General features: G+C 40.6%; 1 protein-coding gene across 4 annotated transcripts in view; it reads left to right on the forward strand.

Moving 5' to 3' along the window:
• Window positions 1-21597, forward strand: part of dennd5a (DENN/MADD domain containing 5A) — a 33730-nt gene extending 12133 nt beyond the window's left edge. For 2 of the 4 annotated variants that reach the window (XM_005936492.2, XM_005936493.2), the window contains 20 exons: window positions 4305-4492; window positions 5262-5573; window positions 6705-6920; window positions 7018-7252; window positions 7579-7668; window positions 9183-9333; window positions 9453-9546; window positions 10204-10335; window positions 10608-10760; window positions 10870-10957; window positions 11048-11135; window positions 13907-14035; window positions 14550-14671; window positions 14758-14903; window positions 17537-17655; window positions 17746-17927; window positions 18174-18256; window positions 19030-19153; window positions 19482-19650; window positions 20105-21597. In XM_005936492.2, coding sequence (XP_005936554.1) covers window positions 4305-4492; window positions 5262-5573; window positions 6705-6920; window positions 7018-7252; window positions 7579-7668; window positions 9183-9333; window positions 9453-9546; window positions 10204-10335; window positions 10608-10760; window positions 10870-10957; window positions 11048-11135; window positions 13907-14035; window positions 14550-14671; window positions 14758-14903; window positions 17537-17655; window positions 17746-17927; window positions 18174-18256; window positions 19030-19153; window positions 19482-19650; window positions 20105-20288 — 3005 coding nt within the window. In that variant the 3' untranslated portion in view covers window positions 20289-21597. The remainder of the gene's footprint in view (window positions 1-4304; window positions 4493-5261; window positions 5574-6704; window positions 6921-7017; window positions 7253-7578; window positions 7669-9182; window positions 9334-9452; window positions 9547-10203; window positions 10336-10607; window positions 10761-10869; window positions 10958-11047; window positions 11136-13906; window positions 14036-14549; window positions 14672-14757; window positions 14904-17536; window positions 17656-17745; window positions 17928-18173; window positions 18257-19029; window positions 19154-19481; window positions 19651-20104) is intronic. The other 2 variants (XM_005936494.2, XM_014338144.2) reach the window with 1 other exon arrangement.
• The last annotated feature ends 352 nt before the right edge of the window (window positions 21598-21949 follow it).

Here is a 21949-nt window from a genome sequence, read left to right on the forward strand (position 1 = left end):
CATACAGATGAAGTTATTAAAAAATGTTCTGATTTCCCTGGTAGGCAGCGTAGTACCTTGCCATTCACATTACAGGTGTAAGAAATGTTGTCAGAAATGAAGGAAAGAGGGGATTGTTTGACAGAGAAATTTCCAAGGTTTTGGAAGCCTTGCTCAGAGGAATCTGGTGTTTGAAACAATTGTTTTAAGCATATTGTTCCATCTCGTGCAGGATAACCTTCCTTAGTCTATCTATGTATCCTGTGTCCTTGGGAAAAATGCTCAATTGAGAAAAACAATGCTCAACTGAGGAATTTAAAAAAACTACTTCAGCAATGTTCAGTAGTAATACAAATCAGTTTCGAGTCCACAATGATCATCTCACATTAAATTACCTAATTTTATAGGATCTGTTAGCTAGAAAGCTGTAGTTTTTGTTCAGCGTTCACCATTGAGAGAAAGTGCGTGCGTGTGCACAGAGAAACTTGGCGATCCCTTAAGGATGGATCTGATGTTCTGATGGGATTCACTACAATTGCAAGCGAAAGCAAATGGTTTACAAAACTGCAGGGCCCACAGGAGGGAGAAGCTCTTAATGGGGAAAGCTGTGGTGTTGCTAGGCAACCTGGAGACAGGGAGGAGAGAAGTGATGCAGGATGATTATTATTGGTTGGAAGTGACATCATGGTTCTTTTCACCCCCATAAGGCTCATCACTGCAGAACATGTGAAGGGTGTTGTGGAGAGTTGAGCCTTGGCAATCTGCCACTGAGGAAGAGCTGAGGGATTTTTACGAAGGGACGCCACACACCGAGGCGGGGGATGCTCTGCAAATAAGGAGACGACAGTGTGTGGCATGTGCTAAAAATAACACTGAAATTCTGATTAAAAGAAAAAAACAGCGTAGATAGCATCTTTTCCACAAAGCTGTAGAGGACAAGATGTTCAAATACAATCTGTTCTTCTTGTCCTTCCCAGACACTAACACTACTATGTGTGTTGTTACTACAGTTAAGATGGCATTTTTCTTTATGTTTATTTCTTGGTCATTTTCTGACATGAGGTTATTGAAGTCGAGTGTGACAGGACAGGTGAAGTCGGAGGGACAAAAAGGTGTAAAGGAGAAGTGCAAATGCACAGATCTGAGGGAGATTAAATGATGAAGGTTGTAGAGTCCAGCTCAGAGTTCCTCCAGTCATTATGTTGAAGTGTCCTTGAAGCATAGAGTAAAGCACTGCATGAATGTTTGTATGAATGTGACTTGCAATAAGAAAGTGCTTTGAGTGCTCAGTCAGAGTAGAAAAGCACTATGTAAGTATCAGTCCATTTACTATTTAACAAATCAAGTTTAAAAACAACAAATATGATGCTGCGCCCCTGTCTGCACGTTCTGTGTTTTAAGGCTGCCGCACTATTATACAGAATCACGCTGGGATTTTGGCAACACACAAATAATCATTAAACAATGCCAGCTTTCCAGTGTATCATCGTTTTCATAGTTTTTTCCATGAAAAATCTTGTAGTCTTTGTTGTTATGAGGGGACAGAGTCACTTAAATCGAGAAAATTATATCGGTTTATTCTTAAAATATTTAGTGTTCTAGGCTATTCATAGTAAAAACTGAGCATCTGATCTAGGATCTCTCTCATATACAGTTGTGTTCAGAAGTTTACATAAATTTGGGCGTGAATGTCGTGGTACTGCGAGTTTTTAATGATTTCTTTGAACTGCTCTTTTTCTAGGGTGGAATGATTGTACAGTATACATTGTTTTAATTTATTTTGGATTTTCTCTAATCTACAGTCTAAAGGGTCAAGATTATGAATGCAGGTTCAAAGGTATGCTTGCATTCACCTTAATCTTTTAATAAATGGTGCACAAGGTTCTAAAATGCGTTTAAACTTGACAAGACCAAGGTCTATTAACTTCTTGTTAGTCGTTACGATATATTTTCCTCTGTGCCAGCAACAGAATTGTTTGACAGAAGTCATCAGATTAAGCAATACTCAGAACAATGAGAAAGTCCAAGGAAATTGGTGAAGATCTAAGAGAAATTTAGATTTACACATTGGGAAAGTCTCTTGGAGCCATTTCTAAACAACTGCAGATTCCGGGATCGTCAGTTGACTCTGTGCCAGGAACCAATTCTGCCAAGAAGACCGGTTAAATATCCACCCAGTATTCTTCTTTATAGCTACCAAGAGCGCCCGGTTGAAGTGCAGTTTGCATTTGACATTATGTATGTTTGACCCTGTGGGAATAAAAAAAAAAAAAATTATAATCCAAATAAATTCAAACGTGTGCACCCAGTTCATTTTTTTTTTTTTAAGTAGTATGCTGTACAATCACTCCACCCTGGGAAAAGAAATCACAAGTCTAAAATACCTTGACATTCATGCCCTTGAATGTCAAGGTATTTTGCGCCCATGACCACAACTGTAGTCAGGCTTCAGGTTCATATCATCACTGCTGACTGATCTGTGCCTACTGGCAAATAAAATGACATTTACCAAAATGAGTGACCGATGTTATCTGTTGTGTGACATTAGCTAAATATTTAAAGATGGTATGGAGACCCAAAAGACATCAAGAGAGTTTATTTGAATTTGTTTCCATAGAACAAAATAAAATCGGCAGCAAATGATATCTTTGGGATCTGTGTCAACCCAAAATGTCACAAAAGTTCTTCCTTATTCTTAACTAATCTACATCTGCAGAGAAAGCACAGAGTGTTTTATCTTGTTTATTCCCTGTTAATCACTGCTAATATAGTAATGGCTCAAAACTAGCAAGTGCCCTCTGTTAGTGACACAATCTGAGACTGCTGCAAGAAGTTGTTCGATCAGAACAGTGCTGAGTTTCACTTCTATGTCGTGCGAACTCTTCCGTCACAGCTTCTACCACTGCTCAGTGTGGATAATTCTAAACTGGTGAGGTCATGCAGCTTTAGGTGTAAGCGACAATGCTTGACCCTTTGTTCAAGTGGTTTCTTGTCAGTGGCCTAGTTTAAGAAGGAGATGGGTGATGTTAGTATTCATGTCCCCATCCTGGGAGAGGAAGCCTGCTGAGAAGAGGGATGAGGGAGAGGCCCAGGCTGGGGTGAGAGTCTCTTCTCATGGACCAGCACATGACCAAATGAAGGAAAGGTATTTATTTTGGCACCATACCGGGGGAGGCAGAGCTGCTCCCGAATCTGCAGTAGGTGTCAGCGGGATAGAAGAGGAATGCAGATGAGGACTGGACACATATTTACATGTATACCAGTTGGCTCAAGTGCAAAAGCCTGAACTCGGAGGAGTGCTGCTGTGTGGAGTCATGATAAAGGAATTTAATGTTGGCCAGAGTGCCAGCTGGCAAGCTGTGTCACACTTCAGAGTCTGGATCCTCCAAAAGACTCCACAAAAGGCCCTCCAGTGGAGTTTGTGTTCAAAAGAAATGGTGGGGCCTTACAGGAACCAAAACTTAATGTGTGATCAGGCAAGAGTTTATCTCTAGTTTGGTGTCTTAAAAATGCTGTGTGTATTAGGCTGTCATTTAGAGTGGCATTGCAACAAGGAACAAATACCATACTTAAAGTGATTCAGTTGATAGTAAAGCACCCAGGGCTGCTCAGGATACATCAACTGTGCTCTTCAGAAGTCATTCCCTGTCATTCTGGTACAGCGAGTTTGCTCCATAAAGGTAGACAGGATCCACATTCTGTGTGTCATAACAGCTAATTCCTTAAAGGTTGGTAATCAGTCCAGCTCATTCCTGTAAGTACAGAACAGAGAATAACAAAAGAGTTTTGTAACAAAGTATAAGCACTCCAGTTAGGTCACTCACATGTGCCGTCGATACTGAATCTGCCCTCAAACTGCCACCATCAGCCACGTTTTACCTTTTGACCCCAGCCAATAAGTGATCAAGCAGATGAAAGGTCATATATAACACTGCTACTGCAAACATAGCGGGATTAGCTGTCTCGTCATGTGGTGCAGCTGATGGATTTCAAACTCTGAGAGCAAACAGAAGACAAGGCAATAACAATGTAATCCTATTAAAATAACATTCAAACAGTCATGTTGCGTAACCTCTGTCATACGCTGTTTACTGGCTCGAGTATTGTTTAGGTTTCAGATATGGGGGAAGTGTTGTGCAATAAATTTTGTTTAGTAAATGCATAAAAGCATCAGCATTTGGTAAATTTCATAATGGAGGAAACGACAACGATCAACCAAGATTTTAACGATTTGATCGGTTATCAGATCAGACGATGAACCTGATGTCAGAGCTGCATTTGCTACAAACACCCATCTTTATCTTTTGTCTGTTTGTGTGTAACAGATTACCAGAGGCTGATGACGGTGGCAGAGAGCATCACAGCCTTAATGTTCCCCTTCCAGTGGCAGCATGTGTACGTTCCCATCCTGCCCGCCTCCCTTCTCCATTTCCTCGATGCTCCTGTGCCGTATCTAATGGGCCTCCACTCCAATGGGCAGGATGACCGCACCAAGCTAGAGCTGCCACAGGAGGTACATTCAGAGAGCAGTGTCTGAGTTACTGAGTGCAAACCTTCGTCATGTCTAATATTTGTTACCGCTCCAGAAACCAAATCTTTAATTTCATGGTTTTATTTGTTCTTATCTCACAAACTGTGTTGCAGCTTCTGCACTGATTTGATTTGTGCTTTGCTGCTTGATATTTTTATTTCATTTCAGCCTTATGTTTGTGTGATGATGTGTTGTTGCAATAATAATGCTGCTCAGTATGAGAAAACCTAAAAGTTCGTGTTTGGTGCAATGCATAGACGCGCTAATGCCGTAGCAGTGTGGGTCTTCAGTTGGTCTAGGTGAAGTAGAGCCGTTCGTGACCGGGCTGTGGGATGGCTGAATGATGATCATCCCTTTCACTGATGATTAATATCTTGTAAACAACCAGATTCTGAGTCAGGGCCTTGCGAGAGACTGGTGACTTGTTCAGGGTGTAACCCGCTCATGATCTATGGCAGCTAGGATAGGTTCCTCCCCACCGCGACCCTGAATTGGAAATGAACTGAACTTGAACTAGACGTTTTCTTCGTATAACCTACACAGTGTAGGTATTTCAGAGTCCGTTATTGCTCTCTTGAGCGTGTCAGCTTTATATTTTCAGTCATCAGTGACCTTTTTAATTCAGGGGGCTGGAATGTCCAACTGAATGAAATGTATAAAAACAGGATCTATAATATTACAATACTATAACTGTCTGTAAAGCTTTGTTAAATGTAATATAATCATTACTCTGCTATTTCTCTTATTCCAGGCAAACTTGTGTTTTGTGGACATTGATAATCACTTCATTGAACTGCCAGAGGAGTTGCCACAGTTTCCCAACAAACTCGAGTTCATTCAGGAGATCTCCGAGGTGCTCATGTCCTTCGGCGTGTCTCCAGAGGGAAACATTTACTCCAGCGACAGCCAGGCCAAGTACCGGGGCTTCCGAGCAGCTGATATGGTCTCTGACAAGCGTAACGGCAATCTGGCCTCACCCCTCAACTCCTACCTGCTGAGAGAGAATGAGACAATTGCCAGACTGCAGGCTCTGGTCAAGCGGACAGGTGTCAGCTTAGACAAGGTGAGAAATGATGTAATGTCGTTAATTAAAACGGGCTGCAAAAATAACCACGTGTGACTCACTGGGCTTAGTTACATCACCAAGACTGATCATTTAAGTAGGTAAAAATAGGAGCTTTAGATTGGGCACCAGGTCTACGAATATATTTATATTAATGAATTTATTGACAACTGGAAATTCATTTGAGGTGTTTTAATTTTTAGGACAGGAGCTTAGCTTGATTAAAATATTTAACGGTCCTCTTCTTTGTAGAAAAATCATTGCAGTGAAAAAAATTTTTTCTTCTGGCATTAATATATTTCTATAAGTAGGTAATTAACTCTTAGAATATATATTGATGAGTGAAGTCTGAGTTAAAGTGCATCCATAACCATCCGTTACTAGCAGCATCGTTGCAGTAAGGGACAGCAAACATAAGGGGGCGCCCTCTTACACCACAAACACATGTCTTGTCAGTACACAAAAGGAGGTGGTTTGCTTTTTAAAATATTTTCTCTTCCTTTTAAATACACCAACTCATTTCTGAGTCGTGTGACTATTTTTCAGCTTTGCGGTACATGAATAAGATGCACTCAGTCTAAAGACTGACGGATGAATTAATGGATGCTTCGAGAAGGCCTCTGTACAGCGTAAGCAGCTTATGCTGTTGTGGGCAACATTAGCTTTCCTTGAATGGATTTGCGCATCGTCAAGGTCTGACCTTATAATTATTCCTATCTAAAGGCACGGCTGAATTCCTATTAAAGAAACAAGGCCCTGATTAAATGGCGTTCCAGGTCACGTCAGTGGATTGGATATTTTCCTGCACAGTGGCAGCCCTGCTCTGTTATTTTAGCTGCCTGGCGCTGGCATCTGTCCAGCTGACATGCTGACATGTTCAGTTAAAATGAGGTCATAAATCAAGACTCATGTCCTTGGCCATCTTTCCCATGACCCTACTTCTTCTTCATCACTATAAATGTGATAAAAGTCACAAGAGGTGACGTGAAAAATAGATGTGCTTCTGCCTCTTTTCTTCATTCAATGAGCGTTTTCCCTTTTTTCGGACCCTTCTTACTTTGTGTTCTTTTGTATTGTAATCGGTCAAAATCAGCATTTACAACAATGTTTCTTAATGTTGATGCACATCAGCTGGAGGTCAGAGAGGATGCCAGCAGCAACAAGGATGGGCGGGTTCAGTGTGACGAGGAAGAGTTGAAAATGCACCAGCTCAACATCCAGGTGCGCGAGGTCTTCGCTAACCGGTTCACCCAGATGTTTGCAGACTATGAGGTGTTTGTCATCCAGCCGAGTCATGACAAAGAGTCCTGGTTCACCAATCGAGACCAGATGCAGAACTTTGACAAGGTAAAGTGGTATAGCTGCTTTGTTAGCAAAGCATAGTAATGATTTAGCATAATATATATGTAATCTTTATATCTTGTACCTTTGTGACTGTGTGCAGGCCTCCTTCCTGTCTGACCAACCAGAACCCTACCTGCCCTTCCTGTCACGTTTCTTAGAGACGCAGATGTTTGCGTCCTTCATCGACAGTAAGATCCTCTGTCACGATGACGAGGAGAAGGAGCACACGCTGAGGGTGTTTGATGCTCGCGTGGATAAGATCCGCATGCTGAACGTGCGCACGCCCACGCTGCGTACTTCTATGTATCAGAAGTGCACAAACATCGAAGAAGCAGGTGAGGAGGAAAAGGAGGAACATTAATCTATATGATGGGATTGTTTTCAAAGCTCCAAATGTTTTAATTTGGCTCTCTTAACTCTTGATAGGTTTGCACTTAAAAAAGTTGCAGGTTATGCATTGAGAATGAACAGCTTCACTAGAGTGTCTTTAATTTAAAACTATTAAAAGAAATGGACCTCTGAATGTTTGTGATTGTAATTAAAGAAGCATTTAAAACTGCAGAACTCAATAATCTGCAGTGCAGTTATGTACGAATCTGACAGACCTCTGGAGGTTTGCTGTCTTTAGTTACCTGACTGGTTGTTGCTGTCTTGCTTGCAGACACCCTGTTTAAAAAGCGTCTTGAAAAAGCTGACTTTATCGCTCCTGGACCTCATGTCATTGAGCCGGAGAAGGCCCAGACCGAATTTCGTAATATTTGTTCTCATTATCTCAACCAATCTAGGGTGGTGGTTCTTTCAATTATGTGTGCAATGTGTTAAGTTAGGTTGGCTCATAGAGGAAGTATAGACTTCCTTTAACCTTGTATTTGGAATAAGTCACACTGGCAGTGGTTTATGCAGGAAAGCTTTTAAAAGCATGGACGGATGCTCTTGCTCATTCTGCTGAGTCTGGAGAATGTGAAAAGAGAAAGGGGTGAATAAGAGATGAAGCAAATGTTACCATGAACTTTTCACATATTACTGTAAAATAAATTCCTCTATGAGATCCTCACTGCATTGCACACATGAGTTTTTCCAAAGCTTGGTGATCTGTTATTGATTTTTACTGATATAGTTGCAGAAAAAAGTTTTCTAACCCTTTTGAGATATTTGTGCAAGAATTACCCCTTACTGAGTAACTTAGGAAGCTTATTATGAGGTTTAATGTCATGATTTACGTCTGTTTTGCCATCAGTGGACATCAGTGATGGCCAAATTTAATTCAAAAGGACTCTAAGCAGGCTCCAATACATAATCTAAAGTAATTTTTGTCAGTCTCTTTTCCTCATTTTAATTTTAAATCGGATCAAATTACTCAAAGTATATCTCAAAGGGTTAACAAAGCCTTTCCTGCAGCTATAATGTAACACGTACAGGTTAAAGGGTTGATGATAAATCCTATACAAGAAAAAACATTTATGTGAATTCCAACTTCACCCAGCCAGTGTTTTTCCACCGTTTTCATGCTGCGCTTTTGCAGCTTCAAATATCTCACACCCCCTGTTTTTGTGTTTTTTTGGGCTTTTGTTTTTTATTACCATTTGATGGACAACAGGAAGTAGTATTATTTTTCTCTGTTTCTCTAACATCGTGGGAGCTTTTCCTCACACAGCCCATGTGTGTGGGGGGATGTTTTTAATAAAGCATAAAAAAAATCACTGTGTAAAGCTGCATGACTCGGCTGGTTCTTTTGAAGACAACAAAACATCTGCTCTGAGCCTTTTTTCTGTCATTTCTCTTGGTTCTGTGGGTGCTTTTTATGTTTTCTTTTCTGCTGTCATCTGGTTTCTAAATTTGAAATGAAAAGTTCTTAGTCATTATCTGAATTTCACAACATAACTTGACAGGGTTGGTATAACAATGAACCTGTTCTATTTACTCCAGTTGTTCCTGGAATTTTGAAGTCAGGATATCCATTAAATCATTTTATTGATGATCTGTTTCCATAAATGACAAAAAGCTATATCTTTTACTGATGGGACTGTTTTTTGTTTTTTTGTTTTTTTGTTTTTTTTTATCTTTTCAATCCTAAATGATTTTTTTGTATTAGATGCTGGAATAACTTGTAAAATTCTTCACTGGATCATCTTTTAAATTCAAGAGTAAGATAGAAAGAAGACATTTAATCAAACGCACACATCTCAGCAGTAACAGTAGGGTGACTTTGAAACATGATGATATAATCCCTCTGCTGACTTGTGTACCCCTCACACACTTCCACAGAGAAAGCCATTGAGATGAGAGTCTCAAAGATCGACCACACTGCCCTGCACCCCCACCTGCTGGACATGAAGATCGGCCAGGGGCGCTACGAGCAGGGCTTCTTCCCCCGACTGCAGTCTGATGTGCTCTCCACTGGACCCACCAGCAACAAGTGAGTATTTGTAGCTCACTACTGTCTCTGTCCTCTTGTGATTAGTGTATATTTGAAATGAACCTTTGATGTGTGGGTTTGATGGCTGTTTTACATTTGTTTCTTTTTCTGTGTTACAGATGGGCCAAGAGGAGCGCTCCGGCTCAGTGGAGGAGGAGGGATCGGCAGAAGCAGCACGCTGAGCACCTTTATTTAGACAATGACCAGAGAGAGGTGAGAGCGCCCCCACAGTGTTTTCTTTCATCAGCTCCTTCACACAGATGGACTGCTTGAGCTTTGATGTCATTTTGCATGATCTCTTGTCTGTTTGCTCTTCCCATCAATGTCTGCTCTTACACCTGTTCTCACACATTTCATTTCTTTTCTTTTTCTGCTTGCCTTACACTCACGCCCTCACACTCGCAGCATGTAGAGTGTTTGTTTCCGGAGCTCCAGCTCCTGCTGTTTCTTGACTACTACTGGCTCTCGCAGTCCTTCAAGCCCTGTCTAAAGTCGGTGACTGTGGACGTGGTATGTGTTGGTTGTCCGTAGAGCGCAGTACCTGTCCACGCATGTGGTCTTTTCCTCCACGTACAGCAGCTGAGCTTTGTTTGAGTATCAGTGTTACTTTTGTGTGTGTCAGGTGTGGGTTTAGGAGGTGGAACTGATAAGCAGTGACGTAATTAAAATGCAGCTTCATTTTATCAGTTTTCTCCAAAATTGTGACCCATCTTGATCCTTGTAGTTTAAACAGTAGGACGTGCTTCGATTTAATATTCCCATACAGAGCGACACCAGCTCTGTGTCTAACCACAGAGCTATTTGTTGTAGGTATAGTGACATGAGCACACGTTATTGTACTCGCTAACTAAATCCTCTCTCTTTCATCAGAAATACATCCAGGAAGCCAGAAACTTGGGCACAACCATCAGACAGCCTAAACTGTCCAACCTGTCACCGTCTGTCATCGCTCAGACTAACTGGAAATTTGTTGAAGGATTGCTAAAGGAGTGCAGGAACAAGGTTTGCCTATCACCAGTTTTTGGTTTCACAGATTAAAACTCATCACGTATAAAACTCAGTTATGATTGAAGTTTGGGATGAAGCTCTCTTTGGCTACTTTAACGCTCTTTAAATGCTGTTAATGCAGTGTTATTTAGAGTTATGACCAATTTTCAAAACATAAAACCCCCCCAAAAAAAGCATTTTCTACCTACACGAATCGTCTGTTTTTAAGGTATTTCTTTCGGCTTCTCAGAAACAAATATTAGGTTTGAATTGTTGTCTCTCTGTAGACCAAACGTATGCTGGTAGAGAAGATGGGGCGTGAGGCTGTGGAGTTGGGCCACGGAGAAGTCAGCATCACCGGTGTTGAGGAAAACACTCTGATTGCAAGTCTCTGTGACCTGCTGGAGAGGATCTGGAGCCACGGGCTGCAGGTTAAACAGGTCAGGAAAGAAAAAGAAATGACTGCAGTCAGCATGCACACCCGTTTTAACATACAGTGCTCTCGGGGGACGTGTAGCACTAATGCCGGTTTTCTCTCTTTCTTTTAAGGGTAAATCTGCCTTGTGGTCCCACCTGCTGCACTACCAGGACAGCAAAGAGAAGAAAAATGCAACCCCAGGTAGTTTAGGGCCTCCAGGTAAGAACAAAAATCCTTTCAGCTGATGATCGCAGTCATTTAAGAAACCGATGGCTTCTGCTTCAGTTACGCTTCTTTCTTTTACTCCAGGGTTCATTCATGACACCGAGAGACGTAAATCTGACGGCGGCGGATCGGTCATGCCTCCCCTGAAAATCTCCCTGATCCAGGACATGAGGTGAGGCATCTGCTGAAATGTGCACCTCAGCGAAGGAATAAAAGAGGAATGAAATCATTTCATGCTCAAAGTACTCAAAGATGTTCTGGAAATGGGCACCTTCAGACCAATGTATTTTAGACTGATACTGCCCCCCTGTGGTAGACCATTGAACGCAATATTGTTATTATATCCCTATCATAATAATCTGGGCTGATCCTGTGTATCCTCATGCGTCCAAAATTCCAATATCCTGAAATAAGACACACATAAAACTTGCAGATTTCACTGTGGGGTTACATTATTACTATAGTCTCTCCAAACAAAATACTATAAAACCAGCAGTATTTGCAGGAATACCATTAGTTTAATATAATAGCATTTATATTTAGAGAAGGATTTTCTTATGACTTTTACGATATAAACAAAAGCATGAAGTAATTCTGCTTAAATGCTGTGATGTTCTAATCAGAATTTATTTATTTATTTTTTAATTCCTACCACTGCACTGAACATCCAGATCCACCTCTGCTATGCATATTATAACTGTATGTTTTAGTTAATGATAATAATAACAAAATAAAGATAATTTGTAAGCTGTTAGAAAAATCCAGGATTGCAAAGGTCCAGAAAAAGGCAGTACAGAAAAATTCAAATAAAATAACCTATAAATATGCATCCCACATAATTATACAGTTCATATATACATGTGTAGACTCTCATATTAAAAACAAAAAAGGCATAAAGGTGAGTATTTTGTCCATAGTAGTCGTGTTATACAAAAAGCAGTTTCACCTTTGTGGAGCCCGTGAGATATGCGACTGCATAGATGGAGAGAGGACACGACATACAGAAAAACCCTCACTGATCACCATCCCAGACCCTCAGGCCAGCCTTGTTGCCCCAATTTGATCAAAATGTTGTCATCCGGTCTATTATTTTTAAAAACCAAGAGTTTTAACATCATCGACAGCTCTATATCTACATGCTTCAACATGCATGCATGTATGTGTGTGTCTGCATCACTTTCATCATGTTTACCCACCATAACCAGCCAGGGTTGAGGAGTCTGGCGACACAGCGTAAGTGTGTGTGTATGTGTAACAGCGTGTTACTTCCAGCCTAATTACCAGACCCCCCGCCAGTCTGACTGAGTGGAAAGGAGAGGAGGGGTCAACTTGGGGCACAAACATGCAGCTCGACTCCGCACTGGTGGATGGACCCTCCTCCGCATTCACGTAAACGTCTGACGGCACAGTCACAGACACGGTGGCAAAGAGGCAACCACCATCATAATACTTCATTTAATCCTAACAGGGAGTTAATCTCACATTTTTAAAGCTTCGCGTGTGTTGCAGTGCGTTTAATAATAACATTTCATGTAGTAGGTGTTTCCCACTGTTGCTATGGCGATAACGAGCACAGAAAACTGGGTTACTTGACGTGATTGGGCGTGGAGGGTGGAGACGGGGAGGGGGATGGAAGGTGGAGAAGAAGCGCGTATGGCACAGGTGGAGTGGAAGGAAATGTGTCTGGACGTCAGAGACGTGACAGTGGCTCGGAGCGATGGCGCGGGGGCGAGACGGCCACGGCGGAAACATCACATGGGGCGAACAGAGACAGACTTTGGTCTGTGTGTAACAGCATCAGTTACAGTTTTATTTACACAGAGCCAGGTCACAGCATCTCAGGACACTTTGTATTTAATTATCTGTCAGACTGGGACAGGCAATGCTGAAATTTTTTCAAATTTTATTTTTTTAGTTAATTAATACAGCCTTTTCATTTGTCAGTTTCTTACAATGTTGATAGATTAATATTCTTTTAGGGTGCTGAAGCTTTTTAAACATCAACATTTGTTTATATCTGCTTCTTTGAGTTGAATTGTTGAATCTGAATCTCTTTAAGAAGATTCTGCATATAAATGTGCAACAACTACGTGAGTGTGAACTTTGGCTACATACAATCAAAAGGTCTGTACAGAGAGCAAGAATGCATTTTTGTGTATTAGCTATTTAGCTTTCTATTCACTTTAAAAAAAAAAAAGTCTTCATATAAAGAAATGACTGGAAACATGATTGGACTGAGCAGGAGGTCTTCGGCCTGATATAAAGTATCTCTTATCCGGAAAATATGTAGCTACACCAGGAGCCTGGAAACATTTGTCCATTGCCCCCAGACAGTAAATCATCAGGCGATGGCAGCTTGGTTTCCAGATTGGCGGAAATTAATTTAAGTTTACACAGTTAAATTTAGACAACACACTTGTGTGTTCACCTGTATAAATCCATTCATATCACCTTGGTTGTTCCACTGAGAGCAAACAAGATATATTCATGTCAGATATCAGACTTTTAGTTCTTCTTCACTCTTTATGTGCTTACACGCCACTCTGCTCTCTGGCTCTCTTCGTCCTCTCACTCCAAACCTGTCACGGCAGATGGCTGCCCTTCCCTGTGCCTGGTTCTGCTGGAGGTTTTTTCCTGTTAAAAGGGAGTTCTTTCTTCCCACTGTCCTCAAAGTGTTTGTTCATTGGGATTGTTTGATGGTTGGGGCTTTCTCTGTATTATTGTAAGGTATTTATCTTACAATATAAAGCACCTTGAGGAGACTTCTGTTGTGATTTGGTTCTATATGAATAAAATTGACTGGAATTGTTGATAATATGTTGAAGTATTGCCTATCCTTGCACTTCTGTGACACTGCAGGCATCTAATTTTTCTATGTCTGATATCTAGCATCAGTTCTTCCTCCCTCTAATCTCTAAATCTGTTGTTATTTTTTATTTGCAGGCACATTCAGAACATAAGCGAGATTAAGACAGATGTGGGCAAGGCCCGAGCCTGGGTTCGTCTCTCTATGGAGAAGAAGCTCCTTTCCAGACACCTGAAGCAGCTGCTTTCAGATCACGAGCTTACAAAGTGAGCAAAAGGACACAAACAGCAGAGTTTATATGTGCTTCCATTTATCGCAGGGTCACTATTTGTCAGAACAACTGCAATAAGTCACGCTGATGCAGATTAAAGATCTTTGGATTTGTTTTTCTCCCTGCTGTGTGTGCTCATCTGACCTTCTTTCTTTGTTTTGTGAAGCAATGTCTGTGTCATATGAAATGAAGATGTGATCTAACCATTTATAATGCATTAAGTCTCTTGAAATTTCAGAGCATCATGCTATAGTTCCCCTCTACATAAATAATTCACAGTTTTCTTCATAATTGATATCCGAGTACTAAAGTGGGTCAGGGGATTTCTGTCTGCCTTTTATTGACCTTACAGTGGTATTTATTTCACCTAATGCTAAACAGTGTGCACGTTGTCATCCATTTACCTCAAAAATGATCATGTCTTGTGCTTGTATATACCAAGGCATTATTATCTTTTAATTGTAATCGTAGCAGAAATTATTTAATTTCTCTAACAATCTTCTTTTTAGGAAACTATACAAGCGCTACGCCTTCCTGCGCTGTGACGATGAGAAGGAGCAATTTCTTTACCACCTCCTGTCCTTTAATGCTGTGGATTACTTCTGTTTCACCAACGTCTTCACAACCATCAGTGAGCCTGACCCTGTACTCCATGAACAACCAGCTTTTATGGATTTCAGTTCATTGTGTAACCTTTGTTTTCCCTCTGCCTCTCAGTGATCCCCTACCACGTGGTGGTTGTTCCGAGTAAGAAGTTGGGTGGCTCCATGTTCACAGCCAACCCTTGGGTGTGTGTTTCTGGTGAGCTGGCGGAGACTGGAGTCCTGCAGGTCCCCAGAAATACTCTGGAGATTACTTTTGAGGTTGGTATTAATTCTCATATAAAGGCTAATTCCACCGCATTACAACTGGGTTCTTAATTGGATAATATAGTAAGTAAATTTGCAAAAAAGTAAGTGTTGCAATTAGGGAAGAAAGCAGCACAGATGGAAAGAAATATAACTCTGTTACTAACCATATTATCTAAATCGATGGTTGTCAAATTTGGACCCCAGGGACTTGATATCAGCTGATATCTGCAAGCAATAGCTGAAGGGTCCACAAAGTAATCCACTTAGACCACTGTTTTATTATATTATATCATTAAAAAGTGCATGTATACAAATGTGAACTGCACTAATAAAACAGTTATTGCTCTCTCTAGTAGAAGCTGACCATCTGTCATAAATAACTCATCAAATGTAATTTCTCCCAAACTGTTCTAAGTGCTGTGTGGCCTGAGTAATTGGCAGCAAGCATGTGACTCAAAGGCAAACCAGCTTTATCTGGATTACAATGATGAGTCCCTAGAAACTCTCCCTGATGAAAGACCCCTGGGCACACAAACTCTGAGACTTCTGATTTAAATTGCTTACTCAAGGAAAAATGTCCAGTTTCACAGCACTTCATGCTAAAATCAATCAGTTGTGCTGCTGGATGGGTTGCACAGGTAACAATTTGACTGCCATTGTTTTCTCTGCCACACTGTTTTGGTGAAATGGTGTTTTTGTTTCAAACGTTTCTCCTCCAACTGTGCAAAGAAGCCAGAGATGTAAACACAGAGTTGTTCAGCTCCACTTCAATAAAGATAGACACAGGAAATATTTCATACCTCGTGCAATGACTCTTCACATGCAACACGTTTTTCTAGCAAAGAATTATCTGCTCTCTCATCTCGTTAGCTATATTTCAACCCTGCACTGTGTACTACACTTTACACTCTCTGTATACTCAGTCACTTTAATGCCACCTGACATTTGCTGTGCTGGTTTTTATTATATTTAGCAAGCGATTTTTATTCTGATTGATTTTTCTTTATTTATATTTTTAAGCTCATTTACTTTATTGTATTATATTCAGCTTTTTTATTTAAAATTTTACTTAACCTCCTGTATTGTAGTCACACCTTGCCTAGTACTAGTCGAACGCCCTTTTGTCTGCAAGACCTTCTTTAATCTTCATGGTATAAATTCAACAAGGTGCTAAAAACATTCCTCAGAGATTTTCTCCATTATGACATGATAGCATCACACGGTTGCTGCGGATTAGTCAGCTGCACATCTCTGATGTGAATCTCTCGTTCCACCACACCCCATATTTGATTGAGATCTGGTGACTGTGGAGGCCGTTTGAGTAGTCAGTTTAAGTGCATTTTACAACACAGTGGTCCCTTGTTTATTGCGGGAGTTACGTTCTAAAAATAACCCGCGATAGGTGAAATCTGTGAAGTAGTCAACTTTATTTTTTTAAAATTATTATAGATGTTTTAAGGCTGTAAAACCTCTCACTACCGCAGGTGCCTTTGACGGTGCAAAACGTTTCATTGACATTGTTGTGTATGTTGGGGAGAACACTTACAAACATACAGTACAGCACTTCAGAGTAACACTGCTAGCGATCGAAGATTTATGTAAATTTGACAAGCTGAACGCATTCTGTACTGTAAAGGAGACGTGGCACAGAGGAGACTGATTAAAAATGTGCTGTAAAAAAAATTAAAAAGCATGCAAATTGCACACAAAAAAACAAATCTGCCAAACGACGAGGCCGCAAAAGGTGAACAGTGTTATAGTGAGGGATCACTGTACACACTTTGTATCGGGGTCAATATAGAAAATATCCTTCTAACTATTATACCACCACCAGCAGCCTGAACCACTGATACAAGTTTGGATGGATCCATGCTTTCATGTTGCTCATGTCGAATTCTGACCCTACTATTTGAATATTGCAGCAAAAGACTCGTCAGACCAGGCAACATTTTTCCATTCTTTTGTTGTCTTCTGCTGCTGGAGCCCATCTGCTTCACAGTTCGACATGTTGTACGTCCAAAAATCACTCGTCTGCATACCTTTGTTGTAAAAATATCACTATATGACTTATTAATTCCTCCTTCTCACCTCAAATCCGTCCGGCCATTCTCCTCTGACCTCTGGGGTCAATAAGGCTTTTTCACCCACAGAACTGGTGCTCACTCAGTAGTCTCTCTTTTTCAGACCTGTGCTCTAAACCTTGGGTTGTTTAAGAATAACCCATCTAGTAGATCAGTTTCTGATATGCTCAGACCAGCAGAAGTCTCTTAAATAATCTTTTTAGCCAATTCTAATGCTCGGTTTTAACTTTAGCAGGTCATCTGACCATGTTTACTTGCCTGAAAGCATTGAGTTGCTGCCATATGATACTTGGATATTTGCATTAACAAGAAGTTCTGCAGGTGTAGCTAACAAAGTGTGTATCATTGAGTTATGTTGGATTATTTAAAGTGGTTTGATATATATTCTATTTAATGTTCTGGCTTCTCTAACACAGGAATTTCATGTCTTCTGGAAAAAAGATTGTGTATCTTATCTTAGAAACTCTGTAGTCTAAATGTGATTTATTTATTTATTTTATTTATTTTTTTATTTTTTTATTTATTTTTGGGTGTTTGACATTAATCTGGGTCCTTCTGTCTCAGTGCCAGAACCTGGGCAAACTCACCACAGTGCAGATGGGTCATGATAACACAGGGCTCTATGCGAAGTGGCTGGTGGAGTGTGTTGTGGTCCGCAACGAGATCACGGGGCACACTTACAAGTAAGCATTACCGCCTGGTGGAAAAATGAACCCGATACCGATTTGGCCAGTTGGTTGTCAAAAAATCGACTCGGCATGCTCATCTCACAGGTTTCCGTGCGGCCGCTGGTTGGGGAAGGGCGTGGATGACGGCAGCCTGGAGAGGATCCTGGTGGGAGAGCTGATGACCCCCAGCTCGGAGAACGATGAACGGATGTGCCGCACACCTCCCATGCAGCAGTCCCCGGGAATGATGAGGAGATTTGTTACCATCTCGCCAAACAGCAAACCAAGTGAGTTTGTAGAGCGTTTTGTTCTACAAAGAACAAAAAAAAACCTTTGATGTGGGATTTAGCTGTTCCTCACCTGCTAATGATTAAAATCTTGCCTTAAAAAAAGAAACGACCCAAAAACGCCTGAACGAGAAAACACAACGACAAATTGTTTTAAACCTGGATTGGGAGTTACCGTCATGTGTCTGCTTGTGTTGTCTCTCAGTATCTTTGTTGAACTTTTTTTTTTTTTTTTCTTTCATCCAGAGCTAAACACAGGTCAGATCCAGGAGGGAGTGGGAGAGGCCATCAATGGGATTGTAAAGCACTTCCACAAGCCAGAGAAGGAGGTGAGAGACGGCAGTCTAGACAGGCCCAAACATGTACTTCTATTATTCATCACAAATGGGGGAAAAAAGCAGCCGTCTGCTCCGGTGGCCCCAGCCCCCCTCAGTAACTGTTCTGCCTGTATTATAGTTCAAATATAACAAAGAGGGATTTGTGCTGGGTTTTTTTTTTTTTTTTTTTTTTTTTAATGATCTTATTTAGCTTGTTGTTATTATTATTTTGACCTAGAGTGCGGTCTGTTAATTTTCCTCTTCTGGAGGAACTAAAATAGAACTTGAATGTTGATAATTATTACATACTCGGGCAGGTGGAGAAGGAGAACTGCAATTGAAGATTTTTAAAGTGTGTTGTAACTTAGCTGCTGATTACAGGCTTTAAAAGTCATTCATTATAGTTTCAAAGGATTTTTTTTTACTGGGAATTCCCCTTCACTTTTGCTCTACCTCCTTAACACACCAACAGAACAATAACGTTGAAGTCTGCTTTGTATTCTCCCGTGTGTCCTACTATACTGTGTGTGTGTATATGGTCTCTTAGTTTAATGATGATTTAAATGTTTTGGAGTTCTCATTCATTTAAATATGACCACAGAGAAAGCTGTGGAGTAATGATCCTTTCCATTGTCTGTTCCTGCAACATATTTGGAAGGTGGTTCGGCATTTTAATGGGATAGCTGATCCATTAAATTGGCATTTTCAGGAAAAAACAGTCAGCAATTTTGAGGCAACTTGAAACGAGCTCTAAATGCATGCATGTATTTTTGCTCTCTCCACAGAGGGGCAGCCTGACCCTCCTGCTCTGTGGGGAGTACGGCCTCGTCTGGGCTCTGGAGCAAGTTTTCCAGCACGGTTTCAAATCACCGCGACTCTTTAAAAATGTCTTCATCTGGGACTTTTTGGGTAAGGACTCAAGCTTGTACTTGCATCCTGCATAACTGAATGACAAACGGTAAAAAGCCTGTGTCCCAATAAAGAACAACAACCAACTGCAGTAATCTGCAAAGTACATTGTGGTGTACGAGTACTTTGGAAATGTCTGTTGATGTTGATCGATTGTTACTCTATTGAAAAATGCTTTAATTTCAAAGAGGCCTCACATTTTTTTTTTGTTTTGTTAAAGTAGACCAATGTTTTGCTGTTACCTCTCAGGTGTAGTGTGTGTTTTAAATACTGTTAAAAACTGTTAACTGAGTGGTCTCCTTTGTTTTACAAAAAAAAAAAAACACAGAAAAGGCACAAGTTTACTTTGAAAGTGCTGAGCAGCGTGAGGTGACCCTGGATGAAAACTGGCAAACCAGAGTGCGCCACTTCTGCCGCTTCATGCGCGCCATCAACAACGCTCCCAGAAACATCGGCAAGGACGGGAAGTTCCAAATGCTCGTCTGTCTGGGCGCAAGGTAGGAAGGACCACGTATGCTGCTAATGTTTCATCTAAAAAGAGATGATACACATTAATTAATAAGAGTAATTGGGCCCATCGACATGTGACTGTGCCAAAATTAGAGAGGTTATGTTAGTTTGGCTTGTTAGCGTTTATAAGCGTTAAAAGAAAACATCCGCACAAAAGATGAGATGAAAAAGTCCATAAACGAAATAAAGGACTCAATAAACATTTAGAACACTGTTAATATTCTTGTGGACAAAAAGGAAGTTGAGTGTTCAAAGTGGATGCAATAAAACTTCTTAGTGAAGCTCGAGACATAAAACAGTCTTTGCTGATACACTGATGTCAGGTTTTAAGCATAGTGTAATGTAGTTTGCTTTTATTCCACCACAGCTTGTGATTTTTATTGAAAACTGCATCACGTGTTAAGCTGCTCTGTTAACTCCACATGTGTCATCTTTTGTCAGGGACCATTTGCTCCATCACTGGATCGCTCTGCTCGCAGATTGTCCGATCACTTCTCAGATGTATGAGGACACTGCACTGATTAAGGACCGCTCGCTGGTAAACGCTCTGATCAGAGTACTGCAGACTCTGCAGGAGTTCAACATCACCCTGGAGGCTTCACTCGTCAAAGGTGTTGGCATCTAAAGCCAAACCAGTTTCCCACCCACTGGACTTGACCAGGACGATCACTGGGGACCACTAAAAAGAATAACTGAACCTTTTATATGCAGGAACAGGCTTGAACAAAGGAGACTTTCTGGCTTATATTAAAGCTACTGTTAACATTTGCCATATATTAAGTGCAATGAGCCTTTCCAGATATGTTGTTATTTTTATCCTTGACGATGTTGCCATTAGATGTTTAAAAATATGTTTTCTATTACGAACCATGATTTACACATTATTGACCTACTTGTGCTATAATGTTTTACTGAAAACTGAATATTTTCACCGTTATCGTGAACTGCTGGCGATGGCTATATTTAAGGGAAAGCGGGGGATCAAAACTGTTAATATATTTTCAGAGGGGGGGAAAAAAAAACAGTATTATTTTGTTAAATTGGTCAAGTTGCTTGCTCTGTTATCAACTCCGAGTTCAATGTCATAACGCAGAGCTTAGAGCAAATGATGTGGATGTATGCTTTGTAAGTGTGTGTATGACAGGGAAGTTTGTAGAGCGTTAGGTGATTCACCACGTGGGCTGTTACATTCAGGCCTTTCCCTGATAGAAGTACAAGTATGCAAAATCTTTCACAAGGAGCACCTTCAGCAGAGATGAAGATCCTTGTTGTGTGTATGTGTGGTTTTAAGCCTGTATTCAGCGATTAAGAAAAGTAACCCCAAAGTTCTCCAAGAGATGCTCGACCCTGCTTTTTGTGTGACCTGGATCACAACTACAACCTTCATGCTAACACCTCCAACCAGCCCCTTTCTCCTGCCATCATTACAGCTCTTACACTACATTTGCTGTCTTCTGCAAACATAAAAAAACTGTGATTATCTGAGTAGGCTTCCTGTGATGGGAATGATCTCCTGCTTCCCATGTGAGGAGCAAAAGGACTGTCTCCTCCCCCCCCCCCGTCGTCTCCTGATTTTTATTTTTCTTCCTTCGCATCATGTTTTCTTGCTATGCAATATCCACAAGAGAAATTAAACTCCCTGTAAACTCCATATCAGGGCATCTTGAGATGGTCCCAGGCCCTCCTCCGTTATAGACATTTCACTTTACTGTGCAGAATATGTGATGGACTTCTTACCTGTGCCAACAACGTCTGGAATGACTGTGTTGTACCCATCTGTGTACGACCCGACACACAAGCATCTTGGGAGATATATATTTTTGTTTTCCAATACAGTTGTACATTTATTGATATAGCGGTGTAATGTAGTGTTTACTAAGTGAGCAGCAGTGTACAGTGTAAAAATATATTAAGAATAAAGCATCTGTAATGCATTCAAATGGGTGATTTTGTTTTTCATTAACACATTTATATTATTTGCTCCAGGAGCTCTGGAGTTATACAAGCTGCTAGAGAAAAACTTAAATATATGAATTTGGGCTTTAGAAATTGGTTTTTGTTTTTTGTTTTTTAAATGAAATGGCACATTTAACAGAATTGTTGATTAATCTAATAGTGATAATAGTGTATATATTTTTAATTATAATGAATTTATTTACTGCCCTGAATTCAAGTAAAGTGCTTACAGTAACTAAAATGTGCAATAAAGGGAAGCTTAAATGCATATTTAGATGTATAATTTAGATGAATGAGCTTTTTAGGTCCTGCAGTCTTGATTTGATAGCT

The sequence above is a fragment of the Haplochromis burtoni genome, unplaced genomic scaffold (genome assembly GCF_018398535.1).
Source record: "Haplochromis burtoni strain Fernald_Lab_line unplaced genomic scaffold, NCSU_Asbu1 Contig_50, whole genome shotgun sequence".
Classification (NCBI taxonomy): domain Eukaryota; kingdom Metazoa; phylum Chordata; class Actinopteri; order Cichliformes; family Cichlidae; genus Haplochromis; species Haplochromis burtoni.